Consider the following 20,386-nt stretch of genomic DNA (forward strand, 5'->3'; position numbering starts at 1 on the left):
TAGTTAGCTTCAGCTTCAATTATGTATCACTTTATTTGGTACATATTTCCTGGAATTCTAAAAAAGCTGCCTAGCTCTCCTCTCCTTCCTTCATAGAGTTGAGAATTTTTGCATTAAAGCAGCATTTAGGTGTCACAGCTGAAAATAGAAGGTTTCCATAGCAGAAGATTTTTAGAATATCTGGCACAGAATTTTCAAAAAACTTTAGTAAATCTTGTTTAAAGGCCTTTTATATTGATTTTCATTTTAAACCAAGTTGAACACAATTTAGTCTTTTCTTAGTGACTGCTGTTTATTATTGTCTATATATAAGGACTAGAAGTTCACATTTGTGGTAAGTCTTTATGTTTTACAAAGGGAATTCATGGACATTATCTCAGCTGAAACTCCTTGGACCCCACACCCCTTACTTTTGTTTGCCATTTGCATTTTGATGAGGATTAGGAAACCATCTAACTTGGTTTAGTAGAATTGGGTGTCAGATATGACTGCAAGGACCTCATCTAGTGAATGAGGAGGGTGGCCTTTATGATGGCTGTTTCCATGCTCAGAAGCTATTATTAAGCTATTGGCTTAATTCTGTATTCTTGGCAGTGTTTGAGCTGAGTGATGTAGCTGGAAGAGTTGACCAGATGAGAGAGTAATTATGCAGCTGGCTTTTTAGCATGGATCATTGTTGTATAAATATCCTCTCTACATCGATGTCAAAGGAATTGTGTGAAGATTTAATTAAAATTTAATAAAATATGTTTAATTTCATGCTGTACTAAATATAGTAGATATTTTAAAAATTTATCTGTGTTAAAATTTGGAAAACAGTTTGAGAAATACCATAAATATTTCCTGTATTGCTATGTAAGATCACAGAAGGGTAAATGTGGAGGTTTTGTGTCATAAAGGGAAATTTATGAAATATTGCCTTGATACCATACTTCCCAGATGGCTCTAGTGTTAAAGAATCTGCCTGCCAGGTCAGGAGACACAAAAGACATGGGTTCAATCGCTGGGTCGAATAGATCCTGTGGAGTAAGAAATGGCACCCCATTCTAGTATTCTTGCCTGGAAAATTCCATGGGCAAAGGAACTGCAGGCTATAGTTCATGGGGCCGCAAATAGACATGACTGAGCAACTGAGCACACACCATATATAAATTAAATAACATTTAAGATACATAAGAAATTATTGCATCTGTTTAAGCAGAGTCTTTTAGGGCCATATGTAATCTTATGTGTGACATTTCTGAGTTATAATTAAAAGTTGTAAATTTCTGGCAGCATTGAAAGCAATACCAATACTTAGAATGTCATAGTTTGAAACTGCCTAATTTTATACATATTGAATTTTATTCCTTTAAATCACTCCACTGTATCCTGTGAAATAAAATTGTGAGGACTGAGAGCAGGAGTGTGAGTTATTTAATATTAGGGTCAATGATTCATGGTCTTTGAGCTTCCAAATATATTTGTTGAATGCCTGACTACCTAAATGAATATCTTATAGATAAAAGAGTCTTTACTACTTAACTATGAGTACTGATGATTTTTTGCATGGGTCAGTCTTGTCTAAGAACTTGAGATTATTTTCCCCTTTAATTGAAGTGCAGTTCATTTACAATACTGTGTAGGTTATATTCTAGGTTATTATAAGATATTGACTGTAATTTCCTCTGCTATACAGTATATCCTCATTGCTTATCTATTTTGCATATAGTAGTTTGTGTGTTTGTATCCTTACTTCTAACTTGACCCTCCTCCTCTCCTTCCCTTTGGTAAGTGTAAGTTTTTCTCTATGTCTGTGAGTCTGTTTCTTTTTTGTATACAGATTCAGTTGTCTCATTTTTTATATTCCACATATAAGTGAAATCATATAGCATTTGTTGTTCTCTGTCAGACTTATTTCACTGAGCATAATATTCTCTAAGTCTATCCATGCTACCAATGTCAGCATATGTCAGTATTTCATTCTTTTTTATGGCAAAGTAATATTCCATTGCATGCACATAAACACACATATATATGCCATCTTTTAGTCACTCCATTTTTGGTAACTGCTGAGGAAGGAAATCCCTGTGATGTGGTAGGAAGAGCAGGCTGAGAATCAACCTATAATGGCTCTGAACAGTCTAGGATCTGAAATATATGTGGCTTTACCCCCTGGTCCTTTCATAACTCATTGTAGTATCTCTTCAGCCCCCACCACTCCATCACTTTTGTTTCTCTCCACAGCCTTCATCTTTTGTGTCCTCTTCACTGCCGTTGCGTTAACGTTGAGGAAATTTCTATTTTGATGCCCATGACACGCTACTTAGTTTTCCTCCCACCACTCTTGCCATGTTTTAAATTTTCCTTCTACGAGGTTTTATTTTCACTTGTCCACTTCTTACATTAATTTCCTCTCCCAGTGTCCGTCAAATACTAGGCACCTGCTTCAAGCCAAGCTCTGTTCTAGGCCTTGAGATACAGCAGTGAATTTGATACAGTCTATGCTTAATTAAGTTTGTGTCCCAAAAGGATGACAGACACTCATGTAGCTAATTGAGGTAATGCCTCAAAAGGAAAAAGGCTAGGATAGAGAGAGAAGGGGAAGCTAATTTATGTAGGTGGGGAAAGTGCTTGTAGGGGTGGGGGCAGGAGGGCTAGGGGCCATATGGCTAGAGCCAAAAGAGCAAGATGTGAAGTATTAGGAGAAGCGAGACAAATAGAGAATTTCAGGCTATATAGGACCTTGTAGACCATGATCCTGAGTTCAGATCTTAGGAATTTCCTGTATAGTAATATTCTGAGGTTCTCTGGGCTTTCCCCAAGATTTGCTGTTGGCTCTCCCTCAGATCTCTTTATGAACTTTTCCTGTTCATTTTTTCCCCAACAGTTTTAGCTATTGCCTTTGAGAAGTATCCCATTTCCAATATATTTGTGGCCATGGCAATTTTTCTGAATAAAAATCCTACATCTCTCCTTTGCATGTTGGGTATTTTCACCCTTACCACAAGTGAACATGCTTAATGAACTGATCATCTTCCTGCCTTTCTAATCAGCTTTCTCTTTTAGCTTTTCTATTTCTGTGAGCAAAAGCATTAATTTCCTAGTCACCCAACTTCAAAATTTTGGAGATTGCACCTTCTTCCTTTCCTTTATCTTTGCTTCTAATTTTGTCATCTAGTAAATATTTATTGAGCATCTAGTTTGTGCCAGGTGCTGTTTTAGGCACTTGAGATACAGAATGAACAGAACAGACTGAAAGTAAATTCCTGACAAGCAGGATATTTCTGGAACATTGACTGTAAACAAGGAACATGATAAATGGTTAGGTTAGCTAGTGCATCAGAAAGCAGTGAGTGCAGTGGAAAAGATGGGCAGGGTAAGAGAGTTTGGGGTGCTGGGTGGGGGAAGCAGGTAGATAGTCAGGGTGTGCTTTACTTAGGTGAAGGAGGTGAGAAGTTAGACATGTGGAATTCCAGGGGGAGAAAGATTTCAGGAAGGGAAAATACAAGTGGAAGTGCCTTTCCAGTGTAAAGGCCTTAACAAAGGCACCTACCTGGGATATCAGGGATCAGCAGGGAGCCCGTTGTGGCTAAAGTGGAACCAGCAAGGGCAAGAGTAAAGAGATGAGGCCCAGGAGATGGTGGTGCCAAGAATGGGCATCTTGAAAACTTTGGTTATTAATATACATGGCATGGGTATCCTTAGAAGGTTTTGCCTTTTTTTTTTTTTTTTTAATTATTTATTTATTTGACTGTACCGGGTCTCAGTTGCAGCCTGTGAACTCCAAACTGTTAGTTGTGACATGTGGGAACCTGGGTCCCCTGCACTGAGAGCATGGAGTCTTAGCCACTAGACTACCAGGGAAGTCCTCCTTGGAAGGTTTTAAGCAGAGGAGCTTCCATGTTAACAGGTGACCAAGTATTTATTTTTTCCTGTAATCACTCTTGACTTTATTCCTTTTTTCTTTCTCTTTCCCCTTTTCTTTTTCCATTGCCACTTCTGCCACCTGAACTTTTAGCCTCATGCTTGCTTGTTTCCTAGTCTTTCTTCCATCTGGAACTTAATCCTCAGATAAGTCTTAAAACATCACTTCATGGGGCTTCATGGTGGCGCAGTGTTAAGGAGTCTGCGTACCGGTGCAGGAGACACAAGATCAGTCCCTGATCTGGGAAGATCCCTCATGTGGTGAAGCTACTAAGCCTGTGTGCCACAGCTATTGAGCTTGTGCTTGAGAGCCTGCAAGCCACAACTACTGAGCCCACGTGCAGCCAGTACTGAAGCCCTTGTGCCCTGAAGGCCGAGATCCACAGCAAGAGAAGCCAGCGCAGTGAGAAGCCCTCACACGGCAATCAAAGAGTAGCCCCCACTCTCCACAACTACGAAAAACACATGCACAACAACAAAGACCCAGCACAGACAAAAATAATAAATAAATAAAAATTACTTTTAAAATCCCACTTTCTTTTAGCCCATCTGATCAACCTTAGTTGTTCTCCATGCTACAAGTTAAAAATTCAGATACAAGGTGACACAAATCTTCCGTAAGCTGTTTCCCAGAGCTGCCCTGCACAGACTCTGCTCTGAATGAGCGGGGTATCCACTGCCCTCAAGCATGTGTTGGGGTTTTGTGCTTCACAACCTTTGTTCAAGCCTGAACTGTCTCACTTCTAATGCCTTCTCTCACACCGCCAGCACAGTGATCCTCCCACCTTTTGAACCTCTAAAAATTCTCCGTCCCCTCCCTTTACCTTGCGTTCATGTCATTTTTCATCAGAAATGTATTGAAAGCATATTTTGTGTGGTCGTTGTGCTGGTACTTCACGAGACAAAGGTGACTTAAGAGACACAAGTTCGCTTCAGGAGCTGGCAGTGCCATGTGTGCTCTGGGCTTAGTCGCTCAGTCACGTCCGACTCTTTGCAACCCCATGGACTGTAGCTCACCAGGCACCTCTGTCCATGGGGATTTTCCATGCCCTCCTCCAGGGGATCTTCCGAACCTAGAGATCGAATCCAGGTCTCCCACGTTGCAGGCGGATTCTTTATCATCTGAGCCAGCAGGGAATCCCAACAGTGCCATGAGGGAGACAAAAGTAATAAAGGTAACACTTAGGTGAGTCCACCTGGGATTTGTGTTAAGAGCTGTGAGAGAAAATATATTGCTCTGTCAGACTAATTGGCTAAAAGATAGGCCCTAATTTACATGGGGATACCTAGTCTATTGTGGGTGAGGGAGTCAGAAAATAATTTCGAAGGAAGTAACATTAAGTCGATTATACTTCAATTAAAAATTATTTACCTAAAAAAAAAAAAAATAAATAAATAAATTGTGATCTTAGTGCGTTCATACTCAGTTGTGTCCAACTCTTTGTGACCCCATGGACTGTAGCCTGCCAGGCTCCTCTGTCCATGAAATTTTTCAGGCAAAAATACTGGAGTGGGTTGCCATTTTTGATTCCAAAGGATCTTCCCCACCCAGGGATCAAACTCATGTCTCTTGCATCACCTGCCTTTAAACTGAGACCTGGAGAATAAAACACAGCCAGCTAAGGGAAGTGTGGCATGGCGGGAGAGGAACCTTCTAAAGAGAACCAACAACGTTTCAAAGGTCTGAGGCCATAAAGAAGGTGGGAATATCAAAAGAAAAGCGACACTGAACACAGGCCCCTCAGGCTGGGGCACTGGAAGTACGGGGAAGGGGCAGTTCTTGGGGGTCGATAGGCAGGGCTGGGGTGATACAGGCCTTGAAGGAGTGTGGTTTTAAATGCAATGGGAAGCAACTGAAGTGTTTCAAGTGAAGGAGTGACATGATCTTATCTGAGTTTGAGATGGCCACTTGTTCATCAAAATCCATTGTCTTTCCTCCCTGAGCACACAGCCAGATTCTGTTTCCTGACTTTCTTTGCAATTGGCTGTGAGCCAGCCATGCTACTATATCCTGCCCGTGGAAGTAAGTGGTACCGGTGACATGACCAGGGCTAACTCAGAAAAATCTTCCATGTGGGCTTCCTCCTGCTGTTCCCCCTTCTGACTGGGCAAACATGGCAGCCCGTATTGAAATGGCAGAACCACCGTCAGTCTGGACACCCACATGGCTCATGGAGCGGAACCCCCACCTGGCTGACCTAGAAATATTCTGAGCTTCTATCTGAGCAGGAAAGCAGCACCTGATGTTTTGAGCCCTTACATAGTCTGTCTATTTGTTATCACATTCTAGCTTGTCTAAAATAATACCATAATTTGAAATAGTAATTTTTGGCTGCTGTGTTATGTGGAAAAGTGAGACAGTGTGAACAGTAACAATGGCCAAAGTGAAATTCCCATAGGCATTAGTGAGATTTCAGCTGAAATAGATTTTGGGTGGAGAATCAAGAGCTCCTTTGACAGTTGGCTTGTGCAGTAGGCTTGTGGGCAAAGAATCTCCCTAATTTGACTTTCAACTGTCGTTATCATTTACTGTCTGGACTTTTCATAATATACATCACTGAATACCTTTAGGCATATATTTCATTTATTTGGCTAGATTGCCCTCAACTGGAGGGTAGGTGAACCATGTCTTTGAGAATTTTTATTTTACTAAGGTATCCGGTACAGTGCTTTAGATAAGACTTTTTTTTTTTTTTTTTTTTCATTTAACTCTGCTTACATGATGAATAAAAGGGTAGGCTCTCACTAAATAGGAAGGAAATCCAAAAAGAGGGGATGTATGTATTTGCATAGCTGATTCACTTTGCTATAGAGCAGAAACTAACACAACATTATAAAGCAACTATATTCTAATGAAAAAAATTTTTTAAAGAAGGCAGGCTCTCAGATTTCCTGTTCTTGGAGTTGTCAGAGGTTATGTGATCCAGCTTTTGCCTTGCCAATGATTCTGCCTCAACCTCATTTAAATTTTCATTGTCTTCTAAGGGGGAGGATTAGATGTTTTAAATTTTACCTGTGACCTAGTGGAGAAAGTAACATCATGGGGCCTGAGATTGGAACATTTCCAGTAGAAGGTATGTAGAAATGATTTTTAATGGTATGTGGGCTAATCCTACCTGCTTTCCCCATGGCTTTCAAGTGTCCCCAGTAGTCATTGCCCATTGCTAAGAGGCTGCTGGCTGCTTCAGTGACCACTGTTTGCACTCAGGTTTAGGCACAATAGGAGGCAATTTCTGTAATCCAAATGAGCAATGATGAGGTCTGTAACTAAGGAAGTGGCAGTGTAAATAGATGGGAAAAGAATGGAAGAGACTTTACAGAACAATGTGACTGAATGGATTTAGGGCCCCCCCCCAAAAAAAAAGGACTTGAATGAAGATGAATACTGACAAACTTCAATCTGTAAACTTCGGTATATAACAGACCTGTGTTTCCATAATAAAGCCAGTTAACACTGCCTCCCATCAACAGGTAGCATTAGGAATGAGGCTGAACATTTCAGCCTTGGATGTAGTCCTGTTAGTTAATTTTTTATGTGTTTACTATGTTTATGCTTAGTTTGCATGTGTTTTATGAACATTATCCGTGGTGGCTCAGATGGGAAAGAGTCTGCCCACAATGTAGGAGACCTGAGTTCCATCCCCGGGTTGGAAAGATCCCCTGGAGAAGGAAATGGCAACCCACTCCAGTATTCTTGCCTGGAAAATCCCATGGACAGAGGAGCCTGGCAGACTATACTCCATAGGGTGACAAAGAGTCAGACACAACTGAGTGACTTCACTTTCACTATCTATGAATACTATTAACCCATCAAAAAAGTGATTTCAAAATTACTGAGAAAAAGAGATTTAAGAATATGACATTAATGCTAAAGAGATTAAAACAAAAATTGAAAAGCATGAGAAAGATGTTGGAAATTGTGTTTGTAAAGGAGATGAATCCATTAACAAGAGGAACAACTCGGAAAGGTCAAGATCTAATCAGGCTGCTTGTGAAAAAAAGCATTTTTTCAGTACAGCACTAGGGGAAAAGTAATTGACCAGATGAGGAAACAACCCCAGATATTGGAGTTGTGTCTGGAAGATCAACATTACTACTGAATGCCCACTAGCTCAATGTTCTTTGTAGTGAAGGGGTAGAAGTTTTTTCAAGAGGGTAAAACTAACCACTGTGGGAAAGCTGTAGTGATATTTCCTTGTAAGACAAGGTGACATAAAGTCAAAGGCTGTTTGAATGTTTGGGGGATGTAGAGATGGCACATGGAGACACCAGAGCTTCTGAGAATGCCCTCTGAGGCTTACACAGAGGGAGCGGGGTTGAGACCATATCTAGGAGGAGAAGACAGAACAGAAAATGGGGACAGATGTGGATGCAACAGAAAAGCAATAGTAATAGGCATATTTGCTGAAAACAGATGCTATGAGGCAAGGTTTACCTACATTTCATGTCTGTGCTGCTTGACACGGAGCAGTAGAGCCATTAGACCAGCAGTTAGATGTGGCTGGAATCATCCCCCCTTCCCCTTGCCTATATTCCATGAGAGTGAGTGACCTCACAGTTGAAAATAAAGAATAAGAGCCTCAGAAGAAGATGATGACTTAGATCTGATAAATATTTTCAAATAATTACAATTCCACACTAATACATTATTTTTTCAACTTTGTTTTCAAATGTACTGCTATTTAAATTAATACTCCATATTAGTGCATATAATATTAATTTAATATTAATTATATTAGTCTATGAAATGTTAGATTTTATTAGACTGATTATATTCTTTGTAGCCAAAGATGGAGAAGCTCTATACAGTCACCAAATCAAGACCAAAAGTTGACGTGGCTCAGATCATGAACTCCTTATTGCAAAATTTAGACTTAAATTGAAAAAAAGTAGGGAAAACCACTAGGCCATTCAGGTATGATCTAAATTAAATCCCTTATGATTATACAATGAAAGTGACAAATAGATACAAGGGATTAGATCTGATAGAGTGCCTGAAGAACTATGGACAGAGGTTCACAACATTGTATAGGAGGTGGTGATCAAAACCATCCCCAAGAAAAAAAAAATGAAAAAAAGGTGAAATGGTTGTGTTAGTGGGCCTTACAAATAGCTGAGGAAAAAAGAGAAGGGAAAGGCAAAGGAGAAAAGGGAAGATATACCCATCTGAATGCAGAGTCCCAAAGAATAGCAAGGAGAGATAAGAAAGCTTTCCTCAGTCATCAGTGCAAAGAAATAGAGGAAAACAACAGAATGGGAAAGACTGGACGGAGGAGCCTGGTGGGCTGCAGTCCATGGGGTCGCTAGAGTCGGACATGACTGAGTGACTTCACTTTCAGTTTTCACTTTCATGCATTGGAGAACGAAATGGCAGCCCGCTCCAGTGTTCTTGCCTGGAGAATCCCAGGGACAGGGAAGCCTGGTGGGCTGCCGTCTATGGGGTGGCACAGAGTTGGACACGACTGAAGCGACTTAGCAGCAGCAGCAGCAGCAGCAGAGATCTCTTCAAGAAAATTAGAGATAACAAGGGACATTTTGTGCAAAGATGGACACAATAAAGAGCAAAAATGATGTGGACCTAACAGAAGCAGAAGATGTTAAGAAGAGGTGACAAGAATACACAGAAGAACTATACAAAAGAGATCTTAATGACCCAGATAACCATGATGGTGTGATCACTCACCTAGAGCCAGACATCCTGGAATGTGAAGTCAAGTGGGCCTTAGGAAGAATCACTACGAACAAAGCTAGTGGAGGTGATGGAATTCCAGCTGATCTGTTTCAAATCCTAAAAGATGATGCTGTGAAAGTGCTGCACTCAATATGGCAGCAAATTGGAAAACTCAGCAGTGGCCACAGGACTGGAAAAGGTCAATTTTCATTCCAATCCCAAACAAAGGCAATGCCAAGGGATATTCAAACTACCATACGATCACACTCATCTCACATGCTAGGGAAGTAATGCTTAAAATTGTCCAAGCTAGGTTTCAACAGTACATGAATGAAGAATTCCAGATGTTCAAGCTGGATTTAGAAAAGGCAGAGGAACCAGAGATCAAATTGCCAACATCTGTTGGATCATAGAAAAAGCAAGGGAATTCCAGACAAACATCTACTTCAGCTTCACTGATGACACTAAAGCCTTTGACTCTGTGAATCACAATAAACTAGAAGATTCTTAAAGAGATGGGAATGCCAGAGCACCTTACCCGCCTCCTGAGAAACTTGTATGCAGGTCAAGAAGCAACAGTTAGAACCATATAAGGATCAATGGACTGGTTCGAAATTGGGAAAGGAGTACATCAAGGCTGTATATTGTCACCCTGCTTATTTAACTTATATGCAGAGTTTATCATGCAAAATGCCCAGCTGGGTGAAGCACAAGCTGGAATCAGGTTTGCCAGGAGAACTATCAATAACCTTAGGTATGGAGATGACACCATCCTTATGGCAGAAAGTGAAGAGGAACTAAAGAGCCTATTGGTTAAAGTGTAAGGGGAGAGTGTAAAAGCTGGCTTAAAATTCAACATTCAAAAAACTAAGATAATGGAATCCGGTCCCTTCACTTCATGGCAAATAGATGGGGAAACAATGAAAAGAGTGACAGACTTTATTTTCTTGGGCTCCAAAATCACTGCAGATCATGACTGCTGCCATGAAATTAAAAGATATTTGCTCCTTGGAAGAAAAGCTATGGCAACCATAGACAGCATATTAGAAAGCAGAAACATCATTTTTCCAACAAAGGTCCATTTAGTCAAAGCTGTGGTTTTTCCAGTAGTCATGTATGGATGTGAGAGTTGGACCATATAGAAGGCTGAGCACTGAAGTATTAATTGACGCTTTTGAACTGTGATGTTGAAGACTCTGGAGAGTCCCTTGGACTGCAAAGAGATCAAACCAATCAGTCCTGAAAGAATTCAATCCTGAGTATTCATTTAAAGGACTGAGGCTGAAGCTGAAGCTCCAGTGCTTTGGCCACCTGATGCAAAGAGCGGACTCATTAGAAAAGACCCTGATGCTGGGAAAGACTGAAGGCAGGAGGAGAAGGGGATGACAGGATGAGATTGTTGGAAGGCATTACTGACTTAATGGACATGAGTTTGAGCATGCTCTGGGAGATGGTGAAGGACAGGAAAGCCTGGCATTCTGCAGTCCATGGGATTGCCAAGGGTGGGAAGCGAATGAGTGACCGAACAACATTAGTGTATGTGGGACTTGCCTCGTGGCTGAGCCATAAAGAATCCGCCTGCCAATGCAGGAGCTGTGGGTTTGATCCCTGGGTTGGGAAGATCCCCTGGAGAGGGAAATGGTAACCCACTCCAGTATTCTTGCCTGGGAAATCCTATGGACAGAGGAGCCTGGCAGTCTACAATCCATGGGTGACAAAAAAGTCAGGCATGACTTAGAGACTAAAACAACAAAATAACAATTAGTGTATGACCTTTACAATAGGAATATGAGCTGTAGCTATTTGAATGTAATGTGGACTCAATGAAGAATAAATTTCAGACAAACTATCATTTCTCTTCAACTATAGTAGTGAATAGTGTAGTCCTGGTGTTTTCTAAGAAAATCAAAGATGAAACAGAGTCATAAAAACACCAGTGAGGTAAAAGGAAGGAACTGAATATCAGATAACCTTTTCATTCAAAAGGATGAAGCTGGATAAGGAATGAAATATGTAAAATCATGAAATTAGATTAATATGGGCAAAATTTGAGCTAGTTCTTCAAATTAATAAATGTTAGAAATATAGAGTTTCCAATGAAACTGAGGTGAATTAAGGACAGAAGTAACTTTATGTATGGAGTGCTCCATGGAACTCATTCTTCTCATACCATGGTGATATGATGGGAAGATATAAATGGGTTACAAAAATACTTAGCAGCAGTGGACGACAGCCCCACAATGGGTTACTATGGGAAATCAGAGATTTTTCTTGAATTTATGTCCCTGTAAGTTTTTTAGAGATAAAATGCTAAGTAGAATACATAAATGTGCTTCGTCTATAGACCGATGAAATTATATAGATTGTATGATTTTATTATTCTTACCCTATGTAAAGCTCTTATTTTGCCTTATGTGCGTGTGTGCTAAGTTGCTTCAGTCGTGTCAGACTCTTTGTGACCCTATGGACTATAGCCCAACAGGCTCCTGTGCCCATGGGATTTTCCAGGCAAGAATACTGGAGTAGGTTGCCATGCACTCCTTCAGAGATCTTCCCTACCCACGGTTCAGACCACATCTCTTCTGTCTCCTGCCTTGGCAGGTGGGTTCTTTACCAGTAGTGCCACCTGGGAAGTCCATTTTACCTTATGTAGGGAAAGAACAAATTAACAAGATGCTGCCAGTCAGGCTCTCTCGCCCCACACTCTCACGCCATCTAGCCCCATGTTCTATGAACAGTGACTTTGCAGGGTTCTGTAACGGCTGAGATCACATAACACTACACATGCACCTCACGAGGTACTCACTTGGCCATGGGCTACTTTGTGTAGTATGCCTGTTATGAACTTCACCACGAAAGCCCTGGCTGCTGCTGCATCAGGGCTACATTGGAGTGACCCATGGTTATGTTATATGGGGTTATGTTATGGCTACATTATGGTTATGTTATGGCTGCTGCTATGGCTGCTTCTCTCCTGCCTGCTTCATCAACCAGGAGAGAGGCTGTGTTATGGCTGCCGTGCCAGCCAGGAGAAAATAAATGTGTCTGCAGTTCCTACTGTTCTTGAGTCTTCATCCAGCCTCTGATTTCCTGCATTGCCTACCCTGGGTTCAGAAAACAGTGTGAACAGCAAGACAATTGGTGTCACAAATAGGATCAGCAACACCTAGGAATATTTTATTCCTACCATATATGAATTTCTACCTTTGAATAACTGATATTTATAGTAGCTTAACCATTTAAATCTGGTGGCTCAGACGGTAAAGAGTCGGCTTGCAATGCAGGAGACGTGGGTTCGATCCCTGAGTTGGGAAGACCCCCTGGAGAAGGGAATGGCAACCCACTCCAGTACTCTTGTCTGGAGAATCCCCTGGACAGAGGAGCCTGGTGGGCTACAGTCCTTGGAGTTGCAAAGAGCTGGACGCAACTGAACAACTAACAGTAACTAACCAGTTTGAATTTATAACCAAAAGTGGAAAGAAAGTTCATCAGTTTTCAAAAATTGTATTCTTACCATTTAAAACACTAATTGTAAGCTAGAGATGATAGATATTTCTTTTAACGTAACACATTTTATGTTTTCTCTAGGCTGGAATGATAAAAAGTGATAATGATGAGTATTTCATTGAACCCTTGGAAAGAGGTAAGCAGATGGAGGAAGAAAAAGGAAGGATTCATGTTGTCTACAAGAGATCAGCAGTAGAACGGGCTCCCATAGACATGTCCCAAGACTTCCACTATGGAGGTAGGCATCTTTGACAAGCCTCAATAGTTAACTGTGGTTCTAAGACATGATGAAAACAACTCTCCCATCAGTTAAGAGAATGTGATAGTCATGTGCCTTTATATAATATGGAAGAAGCAAAAGAAGCTTATATTTATAAATTATAACATATGGCTTGCCAATTTAAATGCATAAGAGAAATACATATTACAGGTATTATTTTATTTCAAGGCATCATCCTCCCAATTTGTTATTTTTTATTTCTTTTAAATTTTCACATTAAAATGAACTTTTCTCTAGCTGGGTTAAAATTTCAAAGTGTGTATTTCAGGATAATCTAAATTATGCATTATTAATATTATTTTAAAACTTTTAAAATGAGATATATTGACACAGCAAATAATTGTATTTTGTTTGAAGTCCACTGTGATAGATAACATTTGAAAATAAGAATGCTATTTGATTTTGCCTATTTTGCAAAACTTTTTACAATGTAAAAGTGACAATTAGTTGAGTGATTCTGTTAAATTTTATTTTAAGGTAGGCTAGGCCACTAAAGTCAAGTGAATTATTGCCTGTCAAGGTTTTCTTTTTATTTTTTTTTAATGGGATTGGAAAGTAACTTGGTATTAAAGAGATGTTTTTATAAGTTTAGTATTGAAATTCCCTTTATGGAAAATAAAAGAATAATAGGAATCTGTTTTTTTAACCAAATTTCAAAAAGCCTATACAACTGACCCTTGAACAGCACTGAGGTTGGAGTGTCAATCCTCCTTGCCCTTGAAAATCCACATATGATTTATAGCCTCATCCCTTACATGTGGTTCCTCTGTATGTGAGGTTCCCTATCCTCAGATTCAACCAACTCTGGATTCAACCATCTAGGAATCAGTGGATCATGCAATATGGTAGTATTTACTGTAGGAAAAAAATCCACTTAGAAGTCGACCCAGGTAGTTCAAGGGTCAACTGTATTTTCTTTTGTAAGGCCAACTTTCTAAATTAAAGGCAATGGAAATTTCCCCTAGGGAAATGTCAGGGATACAGATAATCTTCTTAATTTAGCAGCCATCTGTCTTCTAGATTAATGATGTCTTCTGAGAGTTGTTGCCTAGTTATTAGTCTGAGGTTCAGATGCCACCATCTTCCTTTTATATGTGGTATTAATTGAAATAGTACTGTTTAAAATGCATTTAAAATTAACATTGCCTGAAAATTTTTTGAGAAGTTTCTGATTTGAAACAATAGGTCTGTATTAACAGATGCAGTCCTATGAAATGTGTATATATCCCAGGGGGTCACTGTAGTATAATAGGAAGGAAATACACTCTGCAGTTAGAGAGATATAATAATGATAATAAGTAATAATAATAATAGGAGTAACAGCTCTACAACATAAGTTGTTAGATTAGTAGTTAACATTTTGGAGCCTCAGTTTCTTTATCTGTGAATAGAGATCCGAAATATATATCACACAGTTGTAATAAGTATTAGAAATAATATACACAGATTGCTGAGTGTAACCCTCAGCAATAATAGGTCCTGAATCAATGTTAGCTGTGGTTATTGTTATTAATTGTTGATATGAATTATTTTGTGCAAAAATTTACATAATAAGAGTTTTATTAAAGTTGAATAGTGAGACATTGCTTTCTTACGTGTTGTGAATGCATTACCATTAATTCTCATTTATAAATATCTTCATGCTTTAGAAATGTTAATCTAAATCAAAAGATGGTGATAAGAAAGGATAGATAGTAGGATACAGTGCTTTTTCTATAATCCTGATTGTTGTATGTTAAAAGTAATATCTTTTTTGAAGCAACAAGCATCTTTTATTTTTTTTTTTAATTTTTTTTTTAAATTTAATTTTATTTTTAAACCTGAAACACTGTTAGAAAAGCATAGCCCCACAGACTATAGAATGGTCTTGGAGGACTGGAAACCAGATTAGCTTCTGACTGTCCTCTGCTCCATCTATCATACTATAGTTTCACCAAACTGTACCCTGTTCCTCCACTGCAGTCTCTGAAGATATCGATTTCTATAAATAGCACCCTTTGGTGCTTTCCAATAGTCTGATATCTATAGGGGAAGAGAGATTATTTTTTTCTTGAAATAATAAAATTGTAAGAAATATTACATTTAATACCTATTGTACTTTTAGATATTAAATTAGACAAAATAATTCAGGAGTCAAGGTATATACATTTAAAAGAATTGGATATAATTAATTTGGGACATTATTTTAGGAGACCATTAAAAATATAAATTCCAGTAGCATCAGTATCAGTATACTCAGATTATGTGAAGAATTTTTAAGAAGACAGACTCTGAAAACAGTTTTCCAATTGCGAATAGAGGATTCAGTTCAGTTCAGTTGGTCAGTCATGTCCGACTCCTTGTGACCCCATGAATCACACAGCACGCCAGGCCTCCCTGTCCTTCTCCAACTCCCAGAGTTCACTCAAACTCATGTCTATTGAGTCAGTGATGCCATCCAGCCATCTCATCCTCTGTTGTCCCCTTCTCCTCCTGCCCCCAATCCCTCCCAGCATCAGGGTCTTTTCCAATGAGTCAACTCTTCGAATAGAGGATTACTTTATAGTAAAAAGTAAGCCACAACCTAGGGTAATATATTTTGGAAAGGTTTTCAACAGTCAATGGGTCAAAACAAAAGGGGTTCCTTTGTTAACTCTCAGTTACCTTAAAACTGGAACCAAAATAGAGCCATTCAGTTCTCTTAGAACATTCCATGATAAACCTTAGTATGAACTTCACAATTTTTATTTTCTTATTTATGTAGTTCCGATTGAACTGAGTTGCTGGTGCTATCAATTTACCTCCTTTGGAGAGTCTTAAATTGTAATGATATATTTTAAAAATGTAAATATCTTCCTAGGGTAAATAGAGATTCAAATTTAGAACCTGAAATACCGACTATAATATTTAAATTATTCTTTTAATTTCTTGGTTTCAGGACTGAAAGCCAAGATTTTTCATGGACTAAATACTTTCCAAGTGAAAATTAAGAATATATTTTTATAATTCATTCCATCATTCTGAAATTTAAAATTAAACAGGTTCCAGAATTATAAAGATATATTGGTTTATAAATGAAAACTATAGTATGATATAAAATAGTAATTTGGGGGGTCAATATAGGATGTTGTTTTAGGAGATATAAGGTCTCTCTTCAATGAGTTATAGGAAGAGGAATAAAATATATAAGATAAGCCTTCCTCAGAAAGAAATGTATTTGAGGGCCACAGTCTTCATAAATTTCTCTAATAGGTTAATATAAACACTCATCAGGAGGGGTTTGGATCATAAGCAAGGCACTTCTATCCCTTTACAGCTTCATCAGTGGGGCCCTTGTAAATAAATGCTCTGCTGTTATTTTGCTAGTCCTCACACATTGCCTGGCCACATTTCTTGCTTTGTCAGTTTAGCAGTTCAGAAATGCCATTCATTTGAGGTCTGTAGTTTGTTGCAAGTGTTCTGCTGCTGCTGCTGCTAAGTCGCTTCAGTCGTGTCTGACTCTGTACGACCCCATAGACGGCAGTCCACCAGGCACCGCCGTCCCTGGGATTCTCCAGGCAAGAACACTGGAGTGGGTTGCCATTTCCTTCTCCAATGCATGAAAGTGAAAAGTGAAAGTGAAGTCGCTCAGTCGTGTCCGACCCTCAGCGACCCCATGGACTGCAGCCTACCAGGCTCCTCTGTCCATGGGATTTTCCAGGCAAGTGTTCTAAGTTAAAACCAATTATGACATGAACTAGGTGAGGAGTAGTGACTTGGAAAGAAGGAGCCAAACTGGGTTGAGATTGAAGTAAAATAGATGGGGTTATTTGATAGAGTAGTTGTTGGGGTAGAGAGAGAGGAAGAGTGATCATGGATGACTCAGAATCCTAATCTGGAAGACTATAGAGAATTCTGTTTCCAGAATTCAGGTATTTCAAATGAGAAGTTGGAATAGACTTGATGAAGAATGAAAAGTGAGAATAATTTTGGATACATTAACTTTGAAGATCCATTGGGACAGTAAGTGCTCTAAAAAATTCATAGTATATTTTCAAAATCATGTCCCAACATCAGTGCATGACTGTTATATACCTGTTGCAGTGGGGATGGGTAGAAGTGATCTTGGGAGTCAGGTAGCAGATATTGGCTCACGGTTGCTTAGAATGGCTTTGCTTGCCTTTTACTCTTTCATTCCTAACTCCATATCAGTGAGAATCAGAAATTGAACATCGCACAACTTTGGGAACCCATGAAAGATCTTTGCTACCTATCACTATAGGAAAGAAGATTATGTCCTTAAAAACAAACAAAAAAAGAAAAAAAAAAAAGTTTGGTTCTACCATACTCAAGAGCCCTAAGGTATTCCAATTGACTGAAAGCAAACATCTATTTTGATTCCTTATCTTTAAAAATATTTACCTAGGTTTCCGTTAAAAGTCACAGCTTTGAACCTGTTGAGATGATAGATTATATAGTACAATTCAACAACATCAGCAAATCCTCCATCATTCTCATATATTGCACAGATTTTCTTTCCTTGACCCTTAAAGAGGTTATATTGTTTTTGAAATGTGGAAAAATATAAATATCTGTTTAAAAATATATTGAACTTGAATTTATAAAGTCACAAATACAGTGCTCTGTTCTAGAATTATTCTTTCGAGAATAAGACCTAAAACAGTTTTATATTTGGCAATATAAATAATATTTTCCAGTACAGAACTGGCAGGTATTCACAACACATACCACACCCAGGTTCTGGCAAAGAATACCATCCTTTTCATTAAAGGACAAATATAAACTTGGCATGCTTACGATAAAGAAACTTGTCTACTTCATCATGGGGGAGAGTTGAAGTTACTTCTTTTTCTGATTTCTGTTTTGGGAGTATGGGAATTACATCCATTTTTGGCATCTTTAGTTTGGACAAAATTGTTTTATATATTACTGATTTGAATTTTACTTGGTAAAAACATGGCTAACTAACTCTTAAAGGGTCATAAAATTCACCACCACTGTTTAAATTAGTCATCAGTCTAAACCCAGATAAAAAGGAAAATACATGTCTGATCATCTCTTAAGAATGTCTACATTGTCATCAATAAGTAGTTTGTTTTAGGTAGTCTATTTTTCTGGGGGTGGGGTAGACTGTACTTGTATGACATCATTCAGCTTCTCATAATTTTTTTCTTAATCTCTAGGCTCTTAGGCTTCTCCCCTCAAATTACAAACTATTCATTCACCAGAAGCTTTGTGTTAAAGTAATTTTTGTAATTACTTCCTACCAGTGGGAAACAAGGAATAGTAAGCCTTTATCTCCTAGCTTCCTTTCAGGATTTTCATTTTCCTGCATGAACCCAAGTGCTTGTGTTGCTGGTGTGGTTGTCATGGTGCTGTGAAGGAGTGTCTTTGTCCCAGGTGGGAAACATGTACAAGTCAGAAATGATTTGGGAGTTGCTCCTGGTTGCCAGGGAATGGAACTATGAAACAAGGACTAGAATAATGGGAAGACTATTCCTTATTTTAGTGACACTAGGAACTTCCTAGGCACAGAGTCCTTCCTTGATCTGTAGACACATCAGTAGGTGCTGTAATCCTTTGTATTTGGAAGTTCTCATGACCTATGCCCTAATCAAGGAGAAACTTTGGTGGGCATTGTAACCCACCAAAAAAAAAAAAAAAAATCAAACGAGAATTTAATTTTCACAGATGTTTTCTTATGAATGAAGCAAGAAGATAATATTACTAAATCATTAAGTTCTGTCAATAGCAAATATTCTTTTAGGTAGATGTTAAATGATAAAATTTTCACAGCTGCATAGTTTAGTCTATAATATAATTTAAGGGTCAGCTATCTGTCAAAGCTACTCCCATTGGCTTCACATAGAAATACTAATGACGTTTTTGGGATTCCTTTTCAGGTTGTTTTTTTTTTTTATATTTCATAATCTAGGTATTTATAATAATTATTGACAAAAGGAGGCAATTTAAGATTGAATTATTATATAAAGTAATCAGGAAGCAGAGTGAAGATTAAAGGAGCTTTCAGATGTGAAACATGAAAGATAATACTTTATTTCCCTTATTAACATGTCTTACTGGGCCTATTCTATCTCTTCATGAATAGGTACAATGAAAGGAGTGTTTATATAGACCAGGCTTAAAGTGCACAAAATATAAGTCTGTATTTTTTCTAATAAGGTATTGAATATGGAAATGCACAACTTGTGTTGAGAATTCAAAGTTGCTGGATTACTATCAAAATTTTTGATAAGAGACATTGATTCAAAAATTTTTTTTTGTCTATTTGTTTGGTTTTCTTCTCATCTTTCACAACTGTTATAACCACTTATCTGCTGTTCCACATTAACTTGTTCTTTTGGTTTTGTGCTATTTGTTCATTATTTCAGGACTCTGATTAATAATACCAAGCATCCTAAGATTTTGTGTATATTCTTGTCCAAAGGATAGTCTTTAAGTGTTTTTTAGATGCTACCTGAGTATAAGCCAATACTCAAGGCTTATATCTCTTGTGTGATTTATAGATTTATGTGTGGTTTTTGAATGTTAAGAATAAAGTCTGTGTGGGACTAAACCTTTTTACATTCTAAATTCAATCATCTGCTTCAGCATGGCAGGTTTTGTTTTCACATTTTTAGTTTTATCAGGTCTTACCTTGCATACTCAGAGGAGAAAAGCAATGTTTAAACCCTTTTTGGTGAGACAAATGAGTGATAAAAGCAGACTCTTTTTATGTCCTGTGCTCTGTACTGGTAAAATGTCATTAAACAGCCTTTAGGTAGCAAGAAATTAAGATATTAGGACAGCTTTTAAATATCTCCATTCCCCGTTTTGGATGATGTATGCAGATAAAGGCAATATAGGAATTTTATGCAAATAAACATTGCCCCTTCTCATTCTGTGATGCTGGGGTTGGCTTTTGAATCCAGTAGGAAGTCCAGAGGAAATCAGCGCGAGGTGTAGTAGACGCATCTTCCAATTTATGTTTAAAGGGGGTACAATTAATTTAATCAAGTTAGATACATTGATTTTATCTCTTC

General features: G+C 38.4%; 1 protein-coding gene across 2 annotated transcripts in view; it reads left to right on the forward strand.

Annotated features, from left to right (window-relative positions):
* The window catches only part of ADAMTS3 (ADAM metallopeptidase with thrombospondin type 1 motif 3), a 279,711-nt gene that overhangs the window by 132,881 nt on the left and 126,444 nt on the right, over positions 1-20,386 (forward strand). For both annotated transcript variants that reach the window (XM_006045907.4, XM_025289927.3), the window contains exon 4: positions 13,166-13,322. In XM_006045907.4, coding sequence (XP_006045969.3) covers positions 13,166-13,322 — 157 coding nt within the window. The remainder of the gene's footprint in view (positions 1-13,165; positions 13,323-20,386) is intronic.

The sequence above is a fragment of the Bubalus bubalis genome, chromosome 7, assembly GCF_019923935.1.
Source record: "Bubalus bubalis isolate 160015118507 breed Murrah chromosome 7, NDDB_SH_1, whole genome shotgun sequence".
In the NCBI taxonomy this organism is placed as follows: domain Eukaryota; kingdom Metazoa; phylum Chordata; class Mammalia; order Artiodactyla; family Bovidae; genus Bubalus; species Bubalus bubalis.